Source organism: Myotis brandtii, unplaced genomic scaffold (assembly GCF_000412655.1).
Source record: "Myotis brandtii unplaced genomic scaffold, ASM41265v1 scaffold181, whole genome shotgun sequence".
In the NCBI taxonomy this organism is placed as follows: Eukaryota; Metazoa; Chordata; class Mammalia; order Chiroptera; family Vespertilionidae; genus Myotis; species Myotis brandtii.
Window position 1 is genome coordinate 1,352,809 of NW_005356712.1, and position 18,557 is coordinate 1,371,365.

General features: G+C 55.4%; 1 protein-coding gene across 3 annotated transcripts in view; it reads right to left on the bottom strand.

Moving 5' to 3' along the window:
- Nucleotides 1–449: 449 nt before the first annotated feature.
- Nucleotides 450–18,557, bottom strand: part of CCDC64 (coiled-coil domain containing 64) — an 87,012-nt gene continuing 68,904 nt past the window's right edge. For all 3 annotated transcript variants that reach the window (XM_014537687.1, XM_005863773.2, XM_014537686.1), the window contains 6 exons: nucleotides 16,367–16,546; nucleotides 15,621–15,839; nucleotides 14,586–14,729; nucleotides 9,761–9,891; nucleotides 4,742–4,862; nucleotides 450–1,851 (listed from right to left, as the gene is read on the bottom strand). In XM_014537687.1, the coding sequence (XP_014393173.1) occupies nucleotides 1,690–1,851; nucleotides 4,742–4,862; nucleotides 9,761–9,891; nucleotides 14,586–14,729; nucleotides 15,621–15,839; nucleotides 16,367–16,546 (957 nt within the window). In that variant the 3' untranslated portion in view covers nucleotides 450–1,689. The remainder of the gene's footprint in view (nucleotides 1,852–4,741; nucleotides 4,863–9,760; nucleotides 9,892–14,585; nucleotides 14,730–15,620; nucleotides 15,840–16,366; nucleotides 16,547–18,557) is intronic.

Here is an 18,557-nt window from a genome sequence, read left to right on the forward strand (position 1 = left end):
CTTTCCCCATGGAAGGCTGGTCCACGTGGAGGTTCTCTGGTTTGATCATTGGCTGAGCGCAGTGCGAAGATGCCAGGGAAGCGCCCTGTTTCTCTCACGTCCGGAAGGGTGCAGTGGAAGCTTCGCCTGCCTGACTTCGTTTGGGCTTGAAGTTTCTGCCAAGCTGGAGGGCCTGCCCGTGGCTGGGCAACGGCAGCCTTCACTGGCAGGGAGCCCAGCCGGGGTGGGCGTGGGGGCAGCGCCTTCGGCCACTGCTCCCAAAACAGCTGTCACTGACAGGGTGCCTCCACCCTCCCGGGGAGGTGCCCCTTCCTGGCTGAATGCACTGGTTGGGTCCCTGTGTATGAGGGGGCTCACTGTTGCTGCCTCTGCATGCCAGCCAGTGGCGGTCCTGAAAGGTAAGTTGCGTTCTAACACCCCTTTCGGGCACCAATGACAGAGGCAGGAAGCTCTGTAGAAATTCAATTTATTCTGAGACTATTTTCAAAAGAAGCAGTGTTGTGCTGTTTTTCTAAAAATATGCATTTATAGATTTATATATAATATGTATATTATAAAATCCATACATGTATTTACATGATTGCTACATACAAAAGTACAGCACTGTGGTATGTACATATCTATAGGTACATTCTTTCCGCTCATCCCTCCTGGGCTGCTCCCAGGTGAGGCAGCTCGCGGCTGGCTCAGCCGGTGCCTCTGAGCGAGGGCCTCCTCAGAAGGTGCGTGGCTGCCGAGGGAGCAGCAGTTGCAGGACTCATCCTTCCGCAGGCCTGGTGGGCAGTATCTGGAGGCATCGCCCGTGGTGACAGTGCTGCCCTTGAGGTGGAGGTGGCTGCAGAGCCTTCTGGGGCCATTCTGTGTCCTGGACTTGCTTGGCTGAACCAAGAACTTGTATAGGTGAGGGGAGCAGGAGGCTGGGAGGCGGGGACCCCTCCCAGCCCTGGCCCATGAAGGGAAAGGGCTGGATGGCTCAAGCCTGCAGAGGACCTGCGAGAAGACTGGCTGAGGGGGAGGCCTGCCCTGGCACAGGCCGGGAGGGAGAGCAGTGGCGCTGGGGGCAGGCCCTTCTTCCTCTGGGCTCGGATGGCCTCGGCCAAGCCTTTGCAGAGCCCACTGTGGCCAAGCGCACGAGAACAGCCCCAGCCGTCAGGCCCCACAGGCTGGGTCTCCTGCCTAGAGGTGCTCCTGACAGAGGTGCATGCACATGGGTGAGGGGCCGCCTCCCCTTACTCCCTGGGCCAGGGCTGGGGAGGATGGAGGCTCAGGCCTGGGCGTGGTGCCCTGCAGGCTCGGCCCCGGGGGCAGCCTCCTGAGGACGCAGAGAGGGCCTGTTTCTCCCGATCCCCAGATCCCACAGGGAGGGCAGCAGCCTGGGGTTGGGCACGGGAGCCACTGAGGGGTGGGCCGCTCTGGGCAGCCTGAGCCCTGCTCAACAGCAGCGGATCCTAGGGAAGCCCAGGCTGGGCTGGGCTGGGCCATGGGGACAGGCTCCTGCCTGTCCCTCTACCCAGGGCGGCCTTCAGAAGCCAGGCAGGCCCTCCTGGAGGACATGGCCCCAGTGCGGGCGGGCAGCGCCCCAGAGCCCAGCAGGGGAGCCCTTGCACATGAACACAGTGCTCTGGGCCTCACCCGCACCCTTTCCTCGCCTCCAGTCCACCCGTCCTCACTGGCCTGACTCCTCCCAACTCAAATTTTCCTGAAGAATGAGAATAGCCGTTTGCCTTCAGCGGTGCTGGGCTCGACCCCACGCCCTGCGCCACGGGCCCTGGAGAGGGCAGCAGCAGGCCGGCTCCGTTCCTTCAGGTGCGTGTCCATCAGCTGCCGGTCAATGACCCTGTGCATGTCATCCTGCAGAGAGCAGAGCGGAGGGGCTGAGCAGGGCAGAGTTCTGACGCTGGGGGCGGGCAGGGAGGTGACACGTCTGAAGGACCGAAGGACAGGAGATGAGGTGAGATGAGGATGAGGGAGGAGATGAGGGAGGGGCTGCCCCAACCAAGAAAGCAAGTGTAGATGCCAGGACACAGGAGCCACACACCTCATCTCAGGGCTTGAGCTCGCCTCTCCACAGTGCTACCCCTCGGCTGACCCCACCGACGGCCAGAGTGCCTGCAGCTGGTATCTTCCCGTCTGTCTCCACGGTGACCGGCCCTCTGCCCTGCCTCCTATGACCTTTGAGGCTGGGTGGGTGCCCGCCCCTGCTGGCAACCTCAGCTTGCCAGCTCTCCAGCCCAGCTTTCTAATTATTATCGGCCTGAGCTACCTCACCGGCAATTGCATGTGACGAGGACACAGACTCCCTGGGTGCCTCCCTTGCCTGCCAACAACCACACGCACAGCCTCTCCTTGGGAGGCTCCCATCACCGCCTCAGGGCTCGTCTTGCTCAACAGGCCCAGGTCCTTAGCCTCCTCACTGGGGGAGCACCTTTCCCCTTCCAATTTGGGCCAGTTGCCTAGAAAATGCCCCTCATCCGACTCCACCTTACAGAGCAGCAGCTCTGACCTCAGAGGAGCCTCTGGACGCAGCACCACTCTATTTTAGTTGCTAAACTCCGATTCTGTGCAAGACTCCTTTTGACAAGGCATTCTGCCGCCAACACAGCAGGAACACTGTTGGTTTAGAAATCCAGGCAGCCCTGTCTAGGCCACATCAGCAGGAAGCATAAGCATCTCGAGCCCTGCGGGCCCTGGGATGTCCTGGCAAAAGCCTGAGCCTTGGGCTAGGGTTGCCAAGGTCAGGCAACCACTCACTGGAGGAGCGCAGGAGTGGGCTGCTGGCCCCTCCCTGAGCAGCTTGTCCATCTCCACTCTCACCCAAGCTCTCACCAGTGGTCACGCCAATGTCTGCAGGTTTCGGTGTGAAGCAAAGACTTCTTAGCCATCACCAGGCGGCCGCCCGGCCGGCAAGGAGCTCTTATTCTCTCCTTTGGCCACATCCTGTTCTCCCTCCCACCTCTCCTTCCATCCGACTGGCGTCATACTCCTCGTCCTCCCTGCACCCTCCTCCTCTCAGAAATAGGAGACATGCTCCCTGCTTGCAGCCCAGTCCCCGTTCTAACCCATAGCAGTGCCTGCACGTAGGCCGCGCTCAATAGGATCTACGTGGTTAAATGCAACATCAGGAACCACAGAGCGTCCTGCAGGAAGGAGCCCTTTCAAAGCGGCCAGTGTTTGTGCTGGCACATCGCATACCGCATTTTCATGCTTATCTCACTTTAGAGCAGTGGCTCTCAACCTTCCTAATGCCGCGGCCCTTTAATACAGTTCCTCAAGTTGTGGTGACCCCCAACCATAAAATTATTTTCGTTGCTACTTCATAACTGTAATTTTGCTACTGTTATGAATCGTAATGTAAATATCTGATATGCAGGATGTATTTTCATTGTTACAAATTGAACATAATTAAAGCATAGTGATTAATCACAAAAACAATATGTAATTATATATGTGTTTTCCGATGGTCTTAGGCGACCCCTGTGAAAGGGTCGTTCGACCCCCAAAGGGGTCGCGACCCACAGGTTGAGAACCGCTGCTTTAGAACAACTCTCTCCCTCTCTCTCTCTCTCTCTCTCTCTCTCTCTCTCTCTCTCTCTCACACACACACACACACTCACGCTCGAGCATAAATAAGCTGCTCATAATCCCACACCTGCCGTTATCTCTGTGAGCAAAGTGACCCAATTATGAGGAGGTGCTATCAAGAAACCAGGCTCAGCCTGTCAGTACCGGACCACATGCTGCCCAATTCACGGGCGTGGTGATGACGGGAGGAGGCCGGGGTGTGATGGCATGGCGCACAGTACAGACATGATGCCGGACTCCAGCACACAGACGCGGTGGGCCACGAGGTGCGACAGGGACGGGACTTTCATGGTAGAGGGGGTAAGGGTGGGTGGGATGAGAGCGCAATCTCACCTCAAAGGCAGGAGGGGTGTACAACTAAAGCTGTTGATACGGGAACTGAGAAAGGCCACTAGATCAGAAACCAAAGGAGCCAGATAGTAAAAAGCCCTGAGGAAGCAAACTGTAGCCAGGAGAGAAGAGAAAAGAACAGGACGTAAGCCAGGGACAGCTCTGGGCGTGGAGGGAGGGTCATAGCTCAGGGCCCTGCAGCAGCAGTCCATGCCCCTCCACAGCGGGCTCACCTGGAGCCACAGGTGTCTAACGAATGGTCACACCCATGTCCTGAACTGTACTACGCGGCCTCGTTAACAAGAGCCAGTACAGCCCTGGCTCAGAGGAGAGCCATGTCAGGCCTGAGGGGTGGGCTGCTGGCTCTGAAAGCGGCGGCCCCAGAGGGACGCACTGGCTCTGTCCCCCGGCTCGCACCAGGATGGACTCTTCCGCAAAAAGAAGCTGGCCTTGGAGAAAGGGAAGGGCAGCAGCTGCAGCGACCTCAGGGCTGCTGAGCTACACCCGACTGTTTTTGCTCAGTCATATAGGGCTTCCTGGGCCCTCCACCTGAACAGCTGTTTCTTTCCAGCCGATTTAGACAAAGCTGCGAAGGAGGCCCCTGTGCCGAGCCTGGAGGTCGCCACAGCCCCACGCAGCACAGCCTGGGCCCCGCTGCTCCTGAGAGCATCCCCAGGCATCCTCCCGGGGACGGGGAAGCAGGACTCTGACCTTCAAGGTGAGACAGGGCTACTGCTCACCCATGCACACCGGACCCTCCAGTACCAAACCCTCCTCACACGCTGCCTGCATTCAGACCCCTCCGGGGCCTCGTCTTCCCCGCCCTTACCTGCCAAGCCTCGAGCTGCTGGGAGAGGTTTAGTTTCTGCTGAATGGCATCCAGCAGCTGGCTGTTCAGAGACATCATGTCCATCTTGCACTTGGCGAGTTCTAGCTCCACAGCGTTCTTCCTGGAAACAGACAAGCCGTGAGCATGGACACCTCGTGCCAGAGGGGCTGGTTCTTTACCACCGGATGAGGAAACGGCTCTGACCCTAAACTCGTAACAAACAGTAACAGTAACCACGATGTTACTCTGGAAGGCTGGACAGTTCGCAGCATGCTTTCACAGACTGTTCTCCATTTTCCTAAGCAGCCTGGGGAGGATTATCTGTCACCCACACTCACAGACAAGAAGTGGTTAAGAGGATGATGCTTGAATCAGGACTAGACCCCCGAGGCCTCACTAGGGAGCTGCTAATCCTTCTCCCAAAAGGCCAGTCTCTGTGAGAGGTGGGGACCTTGTCCTCCTGGTCCCCCCTTTTCACTAGCAATACTCCTCTTAAGGGATCTAAGAGATACATGTGCAAAGGTGGCCACACAGTGGTGATGATCACAGCTCAGCTAGTCATAGAAGCCAACAACGAGGGGCCTGGTGGTAAATTACTCACCATGTATTTGGACCTGGGGGCGGAAAGCACCAGAAAACAAGGTCGGATATACTTGCTTCGGAAAAGAAGAAGTGCCTGTGTGTATACAAGGTCACAGGCAAAAATGTCTACTTTGTTATCTCTGGATGATGATCATTGATGGGGAATTGCTCACACACACTTTGGCATTTTCACATTCTGAAATGTTTACACACACTACTTCGTAAACCTTGCCCAACACTGCTAAGTTCCAGCTCAATGCAAAATAATATTAATGGGGAGGAGGTGGGGGAACGGGCATAAAAATGCAGACTAACGGGCCGCCTCTGTAGAGGCGGCACTGGTTGCCTCGCTGCCAAAATGAGCATCACTTAGACCTTGTCTTCATCCCTTTTGCATTCAACACGACGAAGACTCGAAAAAGTGTCCTCCTCGTACAGGGCCAGCGACCCGAGGACGACAGCTGGAGGACCCGCCTGCAGAGGCCGCCCAGCTCCGGCCTCAGGAACGCACCGGGCTAAGCATGGCTGGAAGGCGGGGCAGTTGGGGTAAAGCATTCAGGCCACCACCATGACCGTCACTTCCTCACTGGCCTCCAGTCCACCGAGCAATCAGTCACCTCCCCTGACACCCCACTGCTCCAGACGGGCGCCCCGCCCGCCCTTCCTAGAGAAGTCGCTCAGGACAACCGCTGGGGTTGCCGCCCGCCCGCACTGCGGCTGCAGGGACCAGAGCGGAGCCTGTCCAATGAGCGCCGACGCCTCAGACACTCCAGCTGCCACGTCACACATCACGCCCGCTGCTATTGGCCAGTGGCAAAGAGCGGAACTCCTCCGTGGAGCCGGTTGCCACGGACGCCCAGCCTGTCGGAGAGGATCCCAGCGCCCCACCCCGCTGCCGCCTCTGGAGTTCCCGGGCGTCTCCCGGCAGGTGGCGCCACGAGCAACCTGGAGACCCGGAAAGTGCTGACTAACGCTGCGGGCGGAGGGAGGGCGAGGCGGAGCTCGCAGGAGGGGTCTCCTTCCCCCGGTGCCTGAGGCAGGGCCCGCCTCCCCACCTCCTACCCGGCCTCAGACTGCACACTGGGGATCTTGGTGCTTGTCATTCATGAGAAGCCCCAAGCCAGAAAGCAGAACTGCAGAAACCACTAACGCAAATATCAACCAGAGATTTAAAAGGAATTATTTCAGAGGCTAGAATTCCTCATTTAAATGAAAACACTAGCAACGGACTCCTTTTTGTTTTTATAAGCTGGATTGCTAGCCCTCGAGTTTGTGTTTAGTGAGGGCCCTTCTCCTGCGAGGAGATCACATTAGGGAACCGTAGGATTCTAGCAGCCCAGGAGCAGAGGGTGCCTCCAGACAACCTGACCTGGGCCTGGTAACTCCTGGGCCAATCCTGAGAATGCGGGACTTGCAGACCTCCTCACTCTCCTTTCTTCTCTGCAACCCTTTGCGGGTTTCTGCCTAGCTGGGTTCTCAACCTACAAACGTTAACACTCTTGAATAATAATATGTATTTTTAGCTAAAACCTCCAGACTCTTTTTGAAAGTTCATTGGTCAACATACAGGTTTGTGAGCCTCACTGAGTGTAAAATTCCTAAATGAACTGATACGGGGTTCTGACCAGATAGAGAGACCCAAAGGTAAAACTAAAATGATGAAAATGAATGAAAACAACAGAAAGGTGGGGAGGAGTGGATGAGGAAGTGAGAAGGGGAAAGGTGTAGGGAATTTTAAAGTCAGAAATTAAAATGTATCCTATTAGCCCTAACCAGTTTGGCTCAGTGGATAGAGCGTCGGCCTGCGGACTCAAGGGTCCCAGGTTCGATTCCGGTCAAGGGCATGTACCTTGGTTGCGGGCACATCCCCAGTAGGAGGTGTGCAGGAGGCAGCTGATCGATGTTTCTCTCTCATCGATGTTTCTAACTCTATATCCCTCTCCCTTCCTCTCTGTTAAAAATCAATAAAATATATTTAAAAAATAACATTAAAAAATGTATCCTATTATTTTCTTAAAAGGCATATTTACAATCTGTTTCAAATGAGCTCCTTTTGGTTCCTGACAAACAGCCACATGATAAGGGGAAAGGATGTGGGGACAAGAGTCGGAGACCTGAGGTGGAGGCCAGTGATCACCACTGGGCTGTGATCCTGGGGAAAGAATCTGTTCTCATGTGTAAAACTGGGATTAAAATTTTCTACCCCTTGCTGTGGCTGGGAGCATTAAAGGATAAGTGTTTTGCAAACAGCAAAGTGATACACAAATGTTATTAATGTGTTGCAAAGCACTCTAAAAGCAGATACAATTTTAGAACTTTGTATCTCCTTCCACTCAGTGAATAGGGTATAGACTGAGTGCATGATAAAGAAATAATTTAGGCCCTAGCTGGTATGGGTCAGTGGTTAGAGCGCTGGTCCTCGGATTGAAGGGTCCCAGATGCTATTCAGGTCAACGGTATGTACCTCGGATGCAAGCTCGATCCCTGGCCCTGGTTGCAGTGTCATGTGCAGGAGGCAACCAATTGATGTGTTTCTCTCACATTGATGCTTCTTTCTGTCTCTCCCCCTCCCTTCCACTTTTTAAAAAAAAATACATTTTATTGATTTTTTACAGAGAGTAAGGGAGAGGGATAGAGAGTTAGAAACATCGATGAGAGAGAAACATCGATCAGCTGCCTCCTGCACACCTCCTACTGGGGATGTGCCCGCAACCAAGGTACATGCCCTTGACCAGAATCGAACCTGGAACCCTTCAGTCCGCAGGCCGACGCTCTATCCACTGAGCCAAACCGGTTTGGGCTCCTCTCTCTCTTAAAAAAAAAAACCAATGGAAAAATATCCTCGGGTGAGGATTAACAACAATTTAACACAAGATGGGGAATAGGGAAATATGTGTTTTGCTTATGTACTTCCAAATTTTTTGAATGTAAGAGAATGCATTTATACTTTTCTTCTCAGCTCAGGAAAACACACATTAAAAAGTTACACAGTTTCCTGGAAATACAGCAGACAGAGAAAAATGTTAAATAACACTCTGGGGATGCAATCACAGTCAGAATGTAAACTCTGAAACAACCCAGTTTCTTCAATGAATAAATGCAATATTTAAAAAATGGAGGGAAGACTTTGGGGACATATCAAGTAAATGGCGTCTTTGGAGTCTGAGTCTAATTAATTACAAAAAGATTCACAGGACAACTGGGAAGATCTGAACCCTGGATACTAGATGACATAAGAAATTACTATGACTTTTTTCAAGTGTGGTAACTGCACTGTGGGTTGTGTTTTACAGAAAGTGCCTTTTTCTGGCAGAGATCCATATGGAAGTGTTTATAGGTGAGTGGACAGGATGTGCTGTGATTTTCTTCAACCCCTCCAGTGGGGAGGTGGGTGAGGGTGGGGATGTCAGACACTAGCCACATGCTGATTGGTGTTGAAGCTGAGAGATGGGTAAGAAGGGATCCAGCTTGTTTTCTACTTCTGTGTAGGTTTGAAAATGTCCATAATAAAAGTTGAAAAAACCCACCCCAAAATAATAATGTCCAGGTAGATATCTATATATATAAAAGCCTAAGCGACTGTCCGGCTGCTCGACCGGTAGCTATGATACTACCGGGGGCAGACACTCAATGCACAGGCATGGAAACATGGAACAGACTGAGGAATCTCAGAGGGAAGGGAGGAGGGCGGAGGGCGGGAGGAGATTAACCCAGTGGTTCTCAACCTTCTGGCCCTTTAAATACAGTTCCTCATGTTGTGACCCAACCATAAAATTATTTTCGTTGCTGCTTCATAACTGTAATGTTGCTACTGTTATGAATCGTAATGTAAATATCTGATATGCAGGATGGTCTTAGGCGACCCCTGTGAAAGGGTCGTTCGACCGCCAAAGGGGTCGAGACCCACAGGCTGAGAACCGCTGGATTAACCAAAGATCTTATATGCATACTAGAGGCCTGGTGCACATAGGGTCCCTCGTCCTGGCCTGCGGGGATTGGGCTGAATCTGTGCACTGGGCCTCCAACATCCCCCAAGGGGTCCCAGATTGTGAGAGGGTGCAGGCCAGGCCGAGGGACCCTACTGGTGCACGAATCTGTGCCCCGGGCCTCTAGTACATTTATAATGAAATTGGAAGGCTCTCTCAGACATAAGTTGGGGGGAAAACAACACATGTAGAGCATCATCCATTGATGCTTTTAAAAGCCCACGGCAACTACATTGCACACAGGCCTGCACATGAGGAGAGAGGTCTGCAGGCCACGCCCACCCAGCGTTCAGCAGTGTCTGCCTGGAGAGAAGAACGGGTGTGGGGGGAGGGTGGGTAGCAGGGAGACTGTCTTTCACTTTTATATTCCTCTGAGGATGTAACCTTGGCCCGGAGCGCACAGGCAGGCTCCTGGGATGACCGTGGAGGGAGAGGAGCCGCGCTCACTCACTTGGCAATGGCCTCGTCCCGGTCCCGGACGGCCTTCTGAAGCTGCTCCTTCGGCTCCTTGTCCTCAGACGTCACTCTGAGTCGGTCTCTCTCCTCCTTGAGTGCAGTCATCTCCACACTCAGCAGAGTCACCTGCAGGGAAGCCGAAGGGGTGAGCGTGACGATGCCACAGCTGCTGGCTGGGGTCTCCCTCCGAGAGGGAGAGGACGGGAAACTCCAGGCAGGCGCGGAGCCTGAGTGCCATGCAGGCTGGTAGCTGCCCGCTGCCCGCTGCCCGCGGGAGGCCCATCGCTCTTGGAGAAAGGATGCCACATCCTAGGCAGGGGTCCGTGGCCCTGGACCGCAGCCGTGGGGCCAGATCCCCTCCGTACACGGCCCACCGCACCACCTCCTTTATTCCATGGCAACCCCAGGGAACTAATGGAGGGGGCTACACATGCACCAGGCTCTGAAACACACTTCTTTTGGTAGAAACTCAACAAGGAGCACTGCCACCCACAGGACCTGGCTGGGGAGAGCCCGGGACCTGGTCCCATCCCCGCGAGAGCACTCGGCCCGGCCTGGCGCCTCCACCTTCACGCTGCCCCCTGGTCACAGCACATGCAGCTCACACACCTAAGCCATGTGATCACCTTTCCCTTCACACCTGCCACCCTTCCCGTGCCCTGTGCCTCAGAGGGCACCACAGCCCGTCCTCTGCTGGGAGCCCCTTGGTGGCACGGCGCACCCCACGCACCACGGTGACCCCGGCACACCGAGTCTCATGTCCCAGCATCCGTGCACCTCGGAGCCTGACTCGGTGATGTTAATCCCAGGATGCTGTGCAGCGAGCGGACAGCTGAGATTTTCCTGGCTAGCCACCATCCAAACTCCCTCCCTGTCCTGGGGCATGCCTGGCTGTGAGTCTCGGTGGGAGACAGGGCATGTCCTCCCCGACTGGGGAGTCCAAAGGGAAAAGACGTATCTTTTCCGAGGCACCTGGGCGTGAACCCCAGCCTTGCTGGTCTCGCCCGCCCCTCCTACAACCCCCCCTCCCCCGCCTGACTGCCTCAGGCCATTGGGAAGGTGTTACATGGACAGTCGGTTGCTGCCACTGCCCACGGCTCCTTCCTGTCCTGGAGCTCAGTTCTCCAACCTTCCTGTGGGCTCTGTAAGGGACAGGTCTCCCGCCCATGCCTTCTCTTCCTGCTTCAGTGAAGCGGACTGAGTTTCTGGGACTGATTTTCTGTCGTTTGCCACCTGGCGGGCAGAGCTCTCAAGACATATTTGTTGAATGACTGGAAGGGTGGGCCCCTTCTCACAGGTGACAGATCAGACTGCAGCCGGATGCCTCCTGCCCTCTTGTTAAATATCACTCGTACTTTTGACATGTTTCCAAGGGAGGCTCCGTCCACACAGGTCTGTCCCTCCCTCGAGGGGAGAGACGTCACCTTTGGTTTACTCCTCGAAGCCCAACCATCCCCAGAGAATGAGGCTGAGCCAGGGCCCGGGACTCCCCAGCTAAGACAGCCGAGTGGCAGCTGCGGCACAAGCAGCCGCGGGGAGGAACCCAGAGGACACCCACCATGAAGAGGGACACAGGACCATTTGCTGTCACTAGGGCAAGGGGTTTCGTGCTCTTGGGAGCCTGGTAAGGAACATCAGGCCCTGGTGCTTCTGAGGTGGGGACAGCTCCGATGAGCAGGGTGAGCAGCCTTAGGGAAGAGCAGGCGGGGGCACCTGCAGGGGCAGGACACACATGTGCGGCTCACCCTGCAGAGGCAGGACACGCATGTGCGGCTCACCCTGCAGAGGAGGACACACATGTGCGGCTCACCCTGCAGAGGAGGACACACATGTGCGGCTCACCCTGCAGAGGACATGCATGTGCGGCTCATCCTACAGAGGCCGGGACACGCATGTGCGGCTCACCATGCAGAGGAGGACACGCATGTGCGGCTCACCCCGAGGCAGACAAGGCAATGGGCGAGAAGCCCGGCCTCGCCCTACTTGGCAGCAGGCTCTGCAGCCTGGCAGCCCAGGACTCAGGACTCAGGAAGCACCTGGCAGAGACAGCCAGGCACCCGGAGACCATGTGAGCCCTGACGTGACTCGGCCAGCGTGGGCAGCCAGGTGTTCCACGCTGAGTAAGCAACAGATAAAAGTACGTGCTAGGCAGGCAATGCCAGCATTTAATATGCTCCAGATAAAACCCAACAAGAACTTTATCGATTTCAGAGAAGGGAGGAGAAAGACAGAAACATCAATGATGAGAATCACTGATCGGCTGCCTCCTGCGTGCACCCTACTGGGGACTGAGCCCGCAACCCGGGCATGTGCCCTGACCAGGAACCGAACCGTGACCTCCTGGTTCACAGGTCAACGCTCAACCCTTGGGCCATGCTGGCCGGGCTCAACAAGAACGTTTTGCTTTGGCCTGGAAACCTGGTCACGATAGAGACCACCAGCTCTCTGCCTTAGAAGTGACAGGGACTCGCCCTCCCAGTTTCACCTACTTTTCATAAAAAGCAAGAATACAAGTATTTCCCACCATCAAGTTGTTGTGAGGATCAAAAGAGATGAGTAACATCCAGCACCCCACACGGTGCCCACCTGGCTGTAAGCTCTGCGCCCCTCCCCCCCGCCCCCCGCAGACAACTTGCTGATGGTGGTCCCCGAGGACTGATCTGGCTTCTTACACGACAGGGTACAGCCACCCCTAAGCCCACCTTTCCCAAAAAGGTGGCCGTCCTCGTGACTGAATAGCATCAAAGAAAACATCCTGAAGTTAGATATCTAGGGCTTTGTTTGTGCTTTCACTGGACAACTCTGTGTTTGACAAGGCACCGCGATAGATGCTTTAGGACAGTGGTTCTCAACCTTCCTAATGCCGCAACCCTTTAATACAGTTCCTCATGTTGTGACCCAACCATAAAATTATTTTCGTTGCTACTTCATAACTGTAATTTTGCTACTGTTATGAATCGTAAGATATGCAGGATGTATTTTCACTGTTACACATTGAACATAATTAAAGCATAGTGATTAATCACAAAAACAATATGTAATTATATATGTGTTTTCCGATGGTCTTAGGCGACCCCTGTGAAAGGGTCGTTCGACCCCCAAAGGGGTCGCGACCCACAGGTTGAGAACCGCTGCTTTAGGAGAAGATAAAAGGTACATCAGACCTCGAGCTAGTCTGCCTGGGGCCTAGGGACTGGGAAGATGAGATGTGAGCGAGGGCAAGGATGACACAGTAGGGCTGGGGCGGCTCCGAGGACGCGAACCCTGACCGGGACCTGATGGCTGAGGAAGGCTGAGACCGCGTGCATGTCAGGGAGAGGCCTCCGGCGGAGAAGCCGGAGAGAAGGCCCGACGTGGGGAAGCACGGGGCTGTCCCTTTCAGAGCCCGCGCTCAGGCCTGGCCAGGAGCGCGGTTGTTGGAGCGTCGCCCTGACATGTTGAGGTTGTGTGTGGGACCCCCAGCCAGGGCACAGACAAGATCAACCAATGAATGCGCACATGGGTGGAACAACAAACTGATGTTTCTCTCTGTCTCAAATCAATAAATTAAAGAAAAAAGTTCCACATCAGACTCTCAGCCACCTGCGCCTTGCTTACGCTTCTGAATGAGATGATGCCCTCCGGGGTTTCCAGTTTTATTCTTCTGAGAAGCAACAAAACAAAACAAAAAACAGCCAAGACCAAGAGCGGGTAAGCACCAGGCAGGAATGTAAACGGGCTTTGCGGTGAACACGGCCTGTGTTAATCCGAAGAACTTCCGGATCAGCATTCTCCTGTGTCTACTCTCCCAGCGTCAGACCTGTCCCCACGCCTGAACCCCTTCCTGCCAACGACACCCGAGGGCCTTGGGTTTCAGGCCTGAGAATGCCTCGGGCTGCCCAGACCCACTCCCCATGCGTGGCCGGGAACAAGCTACGGCTCTCCACAGCCTGTCCTGTCGGTGGTCCCTCCCAGGGAGCACAGGGGCGAACGGCTGTGGGCGGGACTCCCCATTTCTCCCAAGAGAATCCTACTAGGAAGTCTAAGGGGCACGACCCCCAAAAGATAAGAGTTTATTTCCAGGCGGTCTTTGAAAGGTAAGACTGACCGACTGGAGCGAAAGCCAGGCTGCACTTCCCTCTCTCATCAGCCCCGTGTGGCAGGAGGGTGACAGCTTTGGACAAGGAAAGAAGGGGGCAGGCTGGGTGGGGGCGGGGTTAATAGGCTGCCTGCTCGGTGTCCCCCACAAGCGGGACAGAACCTCGACACCTGACCCTGGTCACCAGGAAGAGTCTGTGTTTATCTCCTCGGACACATTTCAGAAGCTCCTTTCTGGGTGGGGCTGGCTCCTAAGCCTTGGAAACTTTCCAGGTCAGAATACGGGTGTCCTCTCTCGGGAGCCATGGAAGAAGGCAGGACCACACGGGGAAGGAGCAGCGCGAGCAGCCTAAGTGCCTCTAAGCTGAGGGACGGGCTGGCCGAGGCGAGGCACTTACAGAGGAGAGGCCTGGAGGTCAATCCTTGGTTTTCAGACTTCCCTGCTCAAGAGCGACCGGAAAACCCCGGAGCCTGAGCGGTGCTGGCACTGGGACAGCAGAACCACCCCATCCCCGGCTCTGCGAGGCAGCGCGGCCAGAGGTCGGCGGGCCAGCCGTTCTCATCCCTGACAGCGACTCTGGGCTAAACCGGGACTGGCTTCTCCTCTCGAAGATGGAAGACGCCCACCTCACCTCAACCTCGGTCACGGCCCCCCGAGGAGCCGGCAGAGGGAACCACTTCTCAACGGGACACAGGAGGAAGCTCGCCAGGTCCCCCTGCACCGACCGAGGACGGGTGCTCACCTGACTGTGGAGTCGCTGCAGCTCCTCTAGGCTTTGCCTCAGTTTACCCCTCTCTCCCTCCATGAGTTCCCTTAGGGCTCGCGAGTCCTCGCTGGTCTGCCTTATCTGTTCTTCTAAGGAGTCATCCTCAATCCTCCGGGAGCTCTGACAGCAAGACCGAGCGAGCCAGCCAAGCAGGGAGATGGCAAGTGGAGAGATGGTCAGAGGTGAGGGTGGAGGGGAGGGACGAGGCGGCCAGCGGAAAGATGGTTCCGTTTGGGGGAGAGAAAGATAGCAGGAGGCGGGACAGAGAGCAGGACGGAGAGAGAGAAGAGACAAAGCAAGGAAGGAAGGTTAGAGGAGAGAGATTCTCTAGTCAGCAAGCAGCAGCTAGACATGTACTTCTGTTGTATCCGGCTTCAGGGAAGGTTGTGTGGCGTAAACAGCCCACGTCCCCCAACCACTCCCTTTGCCCCCCACGACCCAGTCTCCATATTGCAGCCCATCCCACAGGTCCACGCGGCTCGTGCGGCTAAGGATGGCCAGCCTTCCATCCTCCTTCACAGCTACTCTATAAAACCCGAGCAGAAACAGCCGCGCGCGCGCGCGCGCGCGGGAGAGAGAGAGAGAGAGAGAGAGAGAAGAGGCCGGCAGCAGGCGGTCCCGGAGCCAGGAGCAATGCCAGCCTGCCGGAGCCTCCAGAGGAGCCGCATCTGGGATTCTAGAAAGCCCTGCTGTGGATCGTCTCACCCCGTGCTCACTCAGACACCCTCAGCAGAAGTTCTGGACCTTCCCCCTGTGCCTGTGCACAGCTAACCCACCCTGAGGACCAACGGGCTACAGGGAAGTAACCTGCAGTGTTCACCTGGACCCAAAGCCCTGTCTTCCAAGCTTCCCAGGAAATCCCTGGCACTTGAGCCCATGCCTGCGCCTGCTGCACGGAGAGAGGGTCCCGGAGCCTCCAGCGCCCCGGCTCTCAGCCCTCCTTGCTCTCAAGCTCCCACCAGTCAGGTCCTGCAGGGGACGGGGCACCCCCCGCTCAGCCCGGCCTCTTACCGGGGGCTCCACGCCATCCACGATGCTCTGGATCAGCCTCTTGAGCTCGCTGAGGGCCGTCCGCAAGCTGCCGGCTGGCACGTCCTTGGCAGACGAGGTTTCCGAAGACTCGTCCATCGAGGAGTCCGTGGAGACGGCCGAGTCGGCACTGTCGTTGCCTCGAAGGTGGGAGCAGAGGTAACGGACCTGGCAGTAGGCCTCCCAGAGCTGCAGTCTCAGCTGCCCCACGAAAGAATTATTCTTGGTTACGGGCTCGAGAGAGTGCTGCCACCAGCTCATCTTTTTCTAGTGAGTGAACCCAAGTGTCTAAGATCCTGTTCTGGCAGAAATTTTTTTAAATCACCTGTTCCAAAAGTATGGATAGTTCTATGGGCCCCGGACATCTATACAGAATCCCAATTCTTATGTTCCCTGCCCTCGAGCCCCTCCCATCTGCCAAATAAAGCGCTTCTCTCCCTAGGCGGCTGCTCTGGGGGAGTCAGTGCATGGGGAAGGAGTGGTTATGAGAAGCAGCCAGTGAGCGATCACGAATGACCTAGGACCCTGTCCATGTGAGAGGTGAGGCTATGACCAGTGAACAAGCATTCCTACGAGGCTCTGGCCAGCAGGCCTAGCGGCTCGCACAGGCTCCCACTGAGGCAGCGGGCGTCGGGCAGCAGGGGGACGGCGGGGCGCCCAGGCAGGGCCCGCCCGGGTCACCCTCGATCCCCACCTGCCGGAGTGGCAGGGTGGGGGGGGGGCGGCACCTGCTCTCTCTCCTGCTCCAGCTCCTCGGCCTCCATGCTCTGCTCGATCTCGGACAGGAGGGACGTGCTGGTGGCGGCCGAGCTCTGCAGGCTCCTCTCCTCGGTGAGCTCCTCCACCTTCCCCTGCAGCTGGCGGCAGGAGAGCCGCACCTCCTGCAGCTCCAGCTGGCTCTGGTGCAGCTTCCGGGGAGACAGCACAGGGGCCGTCAGGCCGGGGCCACAGGGAGCCCGGCCGGAACCGCCCGAGCTCCTCCCTCCAACCCCCAACTACAGACAAATGCAGACAAGGCAGAAGCATGCTGGGCTACCCCAGGGGGACAGAGTCAGCGGCACTCAGATTTGGGGAATCCCACAGGACAAGCAGCGCAGGTTCTTCCGCAGACACATTTCAAGGGAAAAAAAAAGATAAAGGGGGAACCTGTAGGTTAAAGAGATTTAAGAGACACCAACCGACCGACTGCAATGGGTCGGCCTACTTTAATTTGTACCTTGATTCAAACGAAAAACATAAAAAGCAATTATGATTTTGTAAGACAATTGAAAATGTGAACCCTGACTGGATATTTGATGATATTAAGAAAATACTGCTAATTTTTTAAGTACAATAGTCCTGTGGTTATATTTTTCAAGTTCGTATCATTTAGAGGTATTTGTTATTTGCAGATGAAATCATAAAAATTCTGGGATTTACTTTAAAACAATACAAGAGAGGAGCAAGTGGATGTACAGAGGACTGGCCAGGGGCCGGTGGTTTGTAGGACATGGGGCATCGTCACACTCTTCTGTTTCTGAGTGCACCTGAAATTCTCCAGTAAAAAATTAAACACACACACATAAAGGTAAAATACCGAAACATGGCTAAGACAAATAAATAGGAAAATAGTATCACGTGTTGATGAAGACGTGGGACAGCTGGGACGCCCACAGCAGGTGGGGTGGAAGATGTGGCCTGGAAACCCGTTTGGCGGTTTCTAATGAGTGAAATACACACCTATCCTATGACCAGCAATTCCACCCTTTTTTTGTTAATCCTCATCTGAGGATGCTTTTTTCCAGTGATTTTTTTTTGAGCGAGGAGGAGAGAAAGGAGGGGTGGGGGGGGGGGGGGGAAATGTGAGAGAGACACATCCATTGGCTGCCTCCTGCACCTGCAACCCGGGTACATGCCCTTGACAGGAATGGAACCCATGACCCTTTGGTGTGTGGACCGAGGCTCTAACCACTGAACACACCGGCCAGGACAGCAGTTCCATTCTTACAACACAAATGACCAGGCGTGTGCCCGAAAAACAAGCAGGATGTTCACAGCAGCATTTTCCCTGAGAGCCACAAGTGGGAAACCATCCAAATGCCAAGAAAAATAGAATGGCTATACCAGTGGTCGGCAAACTGCGGCTCGCGAGCCACATGCGGCTCTTTCACCCCTTAAGTGTGGCTCTTCCACAAAATACGTGTGGGAGTGCATGTACAGTGCGATTGAAACTTCGTGGCCCATGCGCAGAAGTCGGTATTTTGTGGAAGAGCCACACTCAAGGGGCCGAAGAGCCGCATGTGGCTCGAGAGCCGCAGTTTGCCGACCACTGGGCTATACTATCCCACAGCAAACGAAGCACACACCACTACTACATGCCACCACACGGATGAGTTTCATAGACATAATGTTGGGCAAAGCCAGGCATAAAACAATGCATAACGGGTGATTCCACTTATAAACAGTGCCCACACTGCACTGAGGTGTAAGAAAGCCGGAACAGAGGGTTATTTTTGAGGAAGTGGCAGGGGATTTACTGCCTGGGAGGGAGGCGGGGGTTGCTGATGAGAGGCTGTGCAGAGCTGGGTGGTGGCTACACAGGTGTACATACTTGTACACATTCACTGGGCTGTCTGCTGAAGAGCTGTGCTCTTTACTACACGTATGTAGTATTTTAGTGACAAAGCTAAGGTTGTCTGCAAAAGACCTGGGGGTGGGACGTGGAATAACACCAAGTAGTAACACCAAGAGTCCCCAAACCCGGGGAAAAGCAGCGTCTGCCTTCTGTGTCATCCCTCGCGGTTTACGGACACAGCCCTGGTCCTGGGAGGGGCCTTTCCTGCACCGGGGCTCAGAGAAGGAGAGTGACAGGGTAGAGAGGGGACAGCAATCAGGGTCACGGCTTATGGACTGGGGCTCCGTCCCTCCCTCTTGCTGTTG